Here is a 7,500-nt window from a genome sequence, read left to right on the forward strand (position 1 = left end):
TTATGAATATGGAATCATAGTCTAAAAAAGAAAATATAATCATGATCTAAAAGAAACGTATCCATTAGAAACATAGTATAAAAAAAAAATGGATCGATTGATTCGTTCTAATTCATTGATTAAATCTTCTGGTATAAATATTGTAATGTAATAAAGAATAAATATTGGAAAAAGACGTGACTTCGCAAAAATGAATAGATATATATATCTATTTTTTTAACAGTTTTCACAAAAAAATGTATCCCCCCCCCCCTTGCCCTTGAAGGAAGGCTTTTTCTTTGCTGAAACGTTTTCTATATTTTTATAGTTAGAATCGACGCTACGTACCTATTCAAAAATAGAATATGAAATGACTCACTATTCACCCGGTTTTGGGGCCATAATCATTATGTAGGAAAGATGGCCGAGTGGTTGAAGGCGTAGCATTGGAGCTGCTATGTAGGCTTTTGTTTACCGAGGGTTCGAATCCCTCTCTTTCCGTACCTTTCAACCAATTCACCGATCTTATTGACAGCAATGGATCAAAGCAAATAACAATGGATACCATTATTCCTTAGACCTTTCTTTGATTTTGATATAGATTCCTTATTCCTAATTTCTTTAGTACGGAAAATACTGTAAAGAGTGGACAACAGGGAATGAAAATTTCCCTACCGATCCGTGATCCATGATCCTTGAATGGGAGAAAGATCCCCATATCAAATTCCTTACTTTTGTCGGTCTTTTTGCTTAGGCGAAAGAGGGAAAAGGTGTCCGAACCCTTGTTGTTTTATTTTAATTAGGTTTAAGTCTGACGAGAATAATATTCTACAACTAGCAATTCATTTATTTTCAAACCGACCCATTTACTATCTATTATTTGATTGACTAATCCTTTATATTGGAATGGGTGAAAAGTCAAATGTTTTGGTAATTCCTCATCACGAGGGGATGAATCAAGACAATTTTGAATCAGAGCTCTAGATTTTTGTTCATCCCTCGCTGTAATAATATCTTGGGGTTTGCAGCGATAACTTGGTATATCTACTATACGACCATTAACTAAAATATGTCTATGGTTAACTAATTGGCGGGCTTGGGGAATAGTCGAGGCCATACCCAATCGAAAAAGGATGTTATCCAAACGCATTTCAAGTAATTGTAGTAAAACCCGACCCGTTGACCCTTTGGCTTTTCCGGCAATACGAACGTATTTAAGTAATTGTCGTTCTGTAAGACCATAATGAAAACGCAATTTTTGTTTTTCTTCTAAACGAATACGATATTGAGATTTTTTACTGGAACGTGATTGGTTTCTAAGATCGCCTCCGGCTTTAGGCCTTTTACTAGTTAGTCCCGGTAAAGCCCCCAGACGTCGTATTTTTTTGAAACGAGGCCCTCTGTAACGCGACATAAAGACTCCTTATTTTATTGAAATTTCATAAACTTAAATTAAAACTAAACTAAATGATAAATGAAGCGACATCCCCTAGAGTATTTACCACAAAGAATAATTAGATGAATTGGATAAATATCCGGACCGTATTGGATTTGTATATTTAAAAAAAAAAAATGAAAGGTTCTTTTCGTGATTTGTTATACAGGGATCTAGCTCCTATAATTTTTTATTTAGAATTTGAAGTTCCTACGACATAGTAGATCGGTGACTCTTGGAAAAAGGGGTACGAAGCTTTTTCAATATTCTTTGATTTCACAATATCAATTATGTAAAAAAATCAAAAAAATAAAGAAAAGCCTGCTATCGGAATCGAACCGATGACCATCGCATTACAAATGCGATGCTCTAACCTCTGAGCTAAGCGGGCTCGCATAACAAAAATTGTACATACATAGGAATTTAGTAAACTACCGGGATCTTAGCTATTAATTGTTCATTCTTAGTTTTCATACCATAATTAATATGAATATAGAATAGAATTTCAAATAAATATTAAATAGTTGAATGAATATATTCTCGAACATAACGATTACTATTCGAAATGGAATCTAATTAGATTAGAATCTTATTCTATACATTATAATCTTACTTATTTATTCTAATTCTAGATAGATTCTAATTTGAAATAATTCTAATTCTAAATAGTTAGATCAATTAGAAATTAATAGAATAATATAATAAGAAATTTACATTAATAAATTTCTTTTTTTTTAGTCATTTTTAGTTATGTTATAGAGGGTCCGCCTTAACTTAAGGAAATTAAAAAAGTAAAGGCTACGAATAAAAAAAAATGAAAAAGAGAAGGCCGTAATCCAGATCATAATGAAAGATTCCTCCGCTTTCGTTCGGAAAGATAAAACAAAAAAAAAAGAATCGACCGTTCGAGTATCTCAAATTACACGATAAAAATGATATAAAAGAAAGAGGGGCATACATAATCTATATTGGTATAGATAATATCTATCTATATTGAATTGCAGATACAGAAATGATAGAATCATTTCTGATTGGATCAACTCTGGATCTTCGATAGAGATGAAATGAGATAAACAATAAAAAAATAGGAGTAAACACTTTTCGATATAGGAATTGGTATCTAATAAATTCAAAGATTCCGGCATAAATGAAAGAAAAAGGAAAAAAGCGAGGAAGGACATCATAATGAGATCCTAATCTTAAAACAACAAAACAAAAATGGGGGATATGGCGAAATTGGTAGACGCTACGGACTTAATTGGATTGAGCCTTGGTATGGAAACTTACCAAGTGATAACTTTCAAATTCAGAGAAACCCTGGAATTAAAAATGGGCAATCCTGAGCCAAATCCTATTTTACGAAAACAAATAAGGGTTCAGAAGAAAGCAAGAATAAAAAAAGGATAGGTGCAGAGACTCAATGGAAGCTGTTCTAACAAGTGGGGTTGACTTCTTTACGTTATTACATTAACGTAATCCTTATATCAAAACTACAGAAAGGATAAACCTATATACATACGTATATGTACTGAAATCCTATCTCAAATGATTAATGACGACCCGAATCTTTATTTATTTATATTTCTATAAATAATAAATAAAAATCGAAAGAGTTGTTGTGAATCGATCCAAATTGAAGAAAGAATCGAATATTTATTAATAAAATTTATCGTACGAGAATAAAGATAGAGTCCCATTCCACACGTCAATACCGACAAGAATGAAATTTATAGGAAGAGGAAAATCCGTCGACTTTAGAAATCGTGAGGGTTCGAGTCCCTCTATCCCCAAAAAGGCCCGTTTGATTCCCCAATTATTTATCCGATCCGCTCTTTTCGTTTCGTTAGCGGTTTAAAATTCGTTATGTTTTTCAATCATTCTACTCTTTTACAAATGGATCTGATTGGAAATTTTTTTTTTTCTTATTACAATATTTGTGATATATATGATACGCGTACAAATGAACATCTTTGAGGAAGGTATCCCCACTTCCAATTTGAATGATTAACAATACATATCATTTCTTGTACTGTATTAAAACTTATAAAGTTTTCTTTTTGAAGATCCAAGAAATTACAGGGTCTGGATAAAGCTTTGTAAGACTTTTTTTGTCTTTTTAATTGACATAAACTCAAGTTATCTATTAAAATAAGGACGATGCACGGATAATGGTCGGGATAGCTCAGCTGGTAGAGCAGAGGACTGAAAATCCTCGTGTCACCAGTTCAAATCTGGTTCCTGGCACATGATTTATTTGTATGAGTATCCGTTTTACAAATGAATTGATATGGGTCAACATACATATTCATTACTAGTCTATATCATGATAGATACTTATCTATCTAGGTGTCTGAGAATATACCCTTTCTAGAATTATAGAATAGATGAGTAAAGAGTATGTCTATAAAATCTGTAAAATAAAAAAAATGAGATTTGACTTCCTTTTCTTTTTTATTTGTTCATACGGTGTCTCTTACCGTTCAAAAACAATGTTAATACTTTAGATATTTAATACTTCATACATATTAAAATAGAAAGGTTAAATTAATTGGTTGAAAGACTCAAAGGTATAGTCTCGCGGAGTTGAAAGGTGGGAATAACCAAGATTCATTTCAGATACAGTACAAATAAAATCCAAGCCCTCCTCTCATTTCGTTGTCTTTTCTTTTCATATTCTATTTCTTCATTTCCTCCTATGTGACTTTGTCGAACTCATTTAAGTTTTGTGCGTGGTACATAGTTCATGATGCGAAACTCTTTTAGGTCATCCTAATACTAATTGTATTTTTTTAATTGTCTTGTTTTTTTTTTTATTTATCCTTTTTATTTCTATTTTTTATTGTTTCTATTCAAATAAATAAATATATAATATATAAAAATAGAAACAATTTTTTTTTATTCTATTTATTTTGTATTATTTATTTGTATTTGATTTATATTTTATTTCGTTTTATTTAGCCCATTTAGAATAGAATGCGAATGAGACTTCCATTACGCTCTTTGGTCTATAAGAGAACGTACAAACATTATTTGAATACCTGGAGTTGTAGAAGTGAAAATTAGTTTCTTATTTTATTATTTATATTTAATGAGCATCCTGTATTTCATAAAAATTCGGGGCAATATAATCCTTACGTAAGGGCCATCCTATCCAACTTTCGGGCATTAAGATACGTTTCAGACGTGGATGATTATCATAAAAGATTCCCAACATATCATAAGATTCCCTTTCTTGAAAATCCACACTTTTCCAAACCCAGAAAACAGACGGAATTCTAGGATTCCACCTTGGGGCAAATACTTTTATACATACCTCTTCTGGTTGATCTATACCATAAGCTATTCTCGTAAGATGATACACACTAGCTAACAGTCCGCCCGGTGCTACATCATAGGCACATTGGGAACGTAAATAATTGTAACCATATACATATAAAATGACAGCAATGGAATGCCAATCCCCAGGCTTTATTTGTAAAGTCTCTATTCCTTGGTAGTCGAAGCCCAAAGATCTATGAACTAACCCATGTTTGGCTAGCCAAGCAGACAAACGACCTTGCATCTTTTTTATCTCTCCCACATTTTGATTTGTATAAAACTTTTATTTGTCTCTATAAGTTAAGTATTTCACATTTACGATGAAATTTATGAAAATTATTGTTTGTTATTATGTAAAAAAATGTGAAAAAAAAAAAAATCCTGCCTAATTCACTAATTCGGGGGAAGATACTGAACTCTTGTTGTATTTGAAAAATATTTCAAGAGGGATCTCCGAAGTCGATGTAGATGGTGGTTGATCGAGTAATCCTCGATCATAATTTCCAGTATGAGTACTTCGTCCAATATAAAACTTGTGGTTGATAGTAAAACACCGACTCCCCTGTTGAGACCTAATTCGATCTTCATAGATTTCTCGAGATAGTTTTTTACGAAGTTTTGTTATAGCATCTATAACTGCCTCCGGTTTAGGTGGACAACCTGGCAAATAGACATCTACAGGAATTAGCTTATCGACCCCCCGAACAGTAGTATAAGAATCGGTACTGAACATACCCCCTGTAATTGTACATGCTCCCATAGCAATAACATATTTTGGTTCAGGCATTTGTTCATATAATCTCACTAAAGAAGGAGCCATTTTCATTGTTACTGTACCCGCAGTTAAAATTAGGTCTGCCTGTCTAGGACTCGATCTTGGTACCAGCCCATAACGGTCAAAGTCGAATCGTGAGCCTATTAATGAAGCAAATTCAATGAAACAACAACTGGTACCATATAGAAGCGGCCACAAACTGGACAGTCTTGACCAATTTGAAAGATCATTTGATGTAGTTGAAATAACTGAATTTTTTGGGGGGGCTGTTCGATCAAGTAAGGGAAACTCAATGGAATTCATAACCGTTTCAATGTTTTTTTTTTACTTTCTTTATCTTTATTTTTATTGTCTGAATATTCAAGAGCTAAGACCATTCCAATGCTCCTTTTCGCCATGCATAAACTGAACCAACAATTAGGATAAGCACGAAAATGAAAGCTTCTATAAATACAGATATACCCAATACATCAAAACTCATTGCCCATGGATAAAGAAAAACCGTTTCAACATCAAAAACAACAAAAACTAGAGCAAACATATAATACCGAATTCGAAATTGGAGCCAAGCATCACCCATTGGTTCTATTCCCGATTCATAACTAGAAAGTTTCTCTGGCCCTTTGCGAATCGGGGCTAAAACTCCCGAAATCAAAAATGCCAAAATAGGAATAGCACTTGCTATTATTAGAAATGCCCAGAAAATATCATATTCGTAAAGTAGAAACATAGACGGACTCCTTGCATGCGGAAAATATGCCGGATTAGTTGATTGGAATTGGAATGAATTGTCAAGCCATCCATAACTCTTTAGTCAAAACAAAACTTCATTTGGATCGAACTGCTTAGTTTCGCCTGTTTGTTTCGGCACGTGTCAACCTTCCGCTCACGATTCATCCACTCGAATCCCGTTTCTAATATATATATTACTTTTATACTATTTCTATTTATACTATAAAACTAAGCTATAAAACTAAGAGTCTCGCGGTTTCACTTCACTTCGGATTTGAATTTTATATAAATTGATTAGAAGGAACTAAAGAGCTAAAGAAAAGGAATTTTAATTTAAATAGCATTCTAATTGTTTTGTTTAGAATTCTATTATTATTAAAAATGAAATTTCTATTAGAAATTCATATTCTAAATTGAAATAAAATCTATTTCTTTTTTTATTCTAGTTAGATTATAGGGCTATACGGACTCGAACCGTAGACCTTCTCGGTAAAACAGATCAAACTAATTATTATCAAAATGATTTGAACCGTTTCAAAGACCCAACATGCATTTTTTTGTGCATTGGGCTCTTTCATAAACTGAAAGAAATATCGGCTAGTCTACCATATTTTTTCTTGACATAAAGATAAAGAGATGGCTCCGTGTGCTCGGATTCATTATTTTGATTCCAATAAAAAGGAGCACTACCAAGGTGTTTCAAAGAAGGATTATCCTGACGTAGGTCTGCTTTTGGCCTAGATTAACTTAAGTTAAATGGAGTATGTCTCTATCGACCCGCTTCCGCTTAACTTAAAGAAGCAAATATGAAACTTCATACACCTTAAAGATCATAAGATAGGACGAAAAAAGAATTTTTTTGAGGTCTTGATACTCATTATGCCTAGCATTGAATAGATGGGATATTCACCTTATCAATATCTCAAACCAACGCAAAGGTGGGTTCCATTTATTTGGTACCGAACCTAAATGGAAATGGACGCCCGGATTGGACCGAACCTTTTGTCAGGCTGTTGTTCTCTTGTTTTATTCCCGAAAACATAGAGTAAGACATCTATTTATCAATAAAATCAAATATTTTGATTCCATGACGGACTTCTCTGAAAAACATTGGCGCGCGTGTAAACGAGGTGCTCTACCAACTGAGCTATAGCCCTTGTGCTTGTTCTAGTGATACATATTTTATCATGTAGATAATTTATTGTCAAGATGAATATTACATGATCCAACAGCCGATTTTTTGTGATCTCTTTGATTGGTA

General features: G+C 33.0%; 4 protein-coding genes and 5 non-coding genes across 9 annotated transcripts; 3 read left to right on the forward strand and 6 right to left on the reverse strand. All coding sequences in view use genetic code 11, as the record gives it.

Moving 5' to 3' along the window:
- Positions 1–393: 393 nt before the first annotated feature.
- Positions 394–480, forward strand: trnS-GGA. Its single transcript has one exon. It is a non-coding gene; the product is annotated as a tRNA-Ser (tRNA).
- A 304-nt stretch (positions 481–784) lies between these two features.
- On the reverse strand, positions 785–1,393 carry rps4 (ribosomal protein S4). The gene has a single exon. The coding sequence runs from the start codon at positions 1,391–1,393 to the stop codon at positions 785–787; it is 609 nt and encodes a 202-aa protein (YP_009733755.1).
- A 339-nt stretch (positions 1,394–1,732) lies between these two features.
- Positions 1,733–1,805, reverse strand: trnT-UGU. Its single transcript has one exon. It is a non-coding gene; the product is annotated as a tRNA-Thr (tRNA).
- An 830-nt stretch (positions 1,806–2,635) lies between these two features.
- On the forward strand, positions 2,636–3,204 carry trnL-UAA. Its single transcript has 2 exons — positions 2,636–2,670; positions 3,155–3,204. It is a non-coding gene; the product is annotated as a tRNA-Leu (tRNA).
- Positions 3,205–3,585: 381 nt separating this feature from the next.
- On the forward strand, positions 3,586–3,658 carry trnF-GAA. Its single transcript has one exon. It is a non-coding gene; the product is annotated as a tRNA-Phe (tRNA).
- An 841-nt stretch (positions 3,659–4,499) lies between these two features.
- ndhJ (NADH-plastoquinone oxidoreductase subunit J) lies at positions 4,500–4,976 on the reverse strand. Its single transcript has one exon. The coding sequence runs from the start codon at positions 4,974–4,976 to the stop codon at positions 4,500–4,502; it is 477 nt and encodes a 158-aa protein (YP_009733756.1).
- A 141-nt stretch (positions 4,977–5,117) lies between these two features.
- On the reverse strand, positions 5,118–5,810 carry ndhK (NADH-plastoquinone oxidoreductase subunit K). The gene has a single exon. It carries the CDS (start codon positions 5,808–5,810, stop codon positions 5,118–5,120), a length of 693 nt encoding a protein of 230 aa, YP_009733757.1.
- Positions 5,811–5,874: 64 nt separating this feature from the next.
- Positions 5,875–6,237, reverse strand: ndhC (NADH-plastoquinone oxidoreductase subunit 3). Its single transcript has one exon. The coding sequence runs from the start codon at positions 6,235–6,237 to the stop codon at positions 5,875–5,877; it is 363 nt and encodes a 120-aa protein (YP_009733758.1).
- A 456-nt stretch (positions 6,238–6,693) lies between these two features.
- On the reverse strand, positions 6,694–7,396 carry trnV-UAC. Its single transcript has 2 exons — positions 7,359–7,396; positions 6,694–6,728 (listed from the first exon to the last, which is right to left on the reverse strand). It is a non-coding gene; the product is annotated as a tRNA-Val (tRNA).
- Between the last annotated feature and the right edge of the window lie 104 nt (positions 7,397–7,500).

Source organism: Quercus robur, chloroplast, assembly GCF_932294415.1.
Source record: "Quercus robur cultivar Fastigiata chloroplast, complete genome".
Classification (NCBI taxonomy): Eukaryota; Viridiplantae; Streptophyta; class Magnoliopsida; order Fagales; family Fagaceae; genus Quercus; species Quercus robur.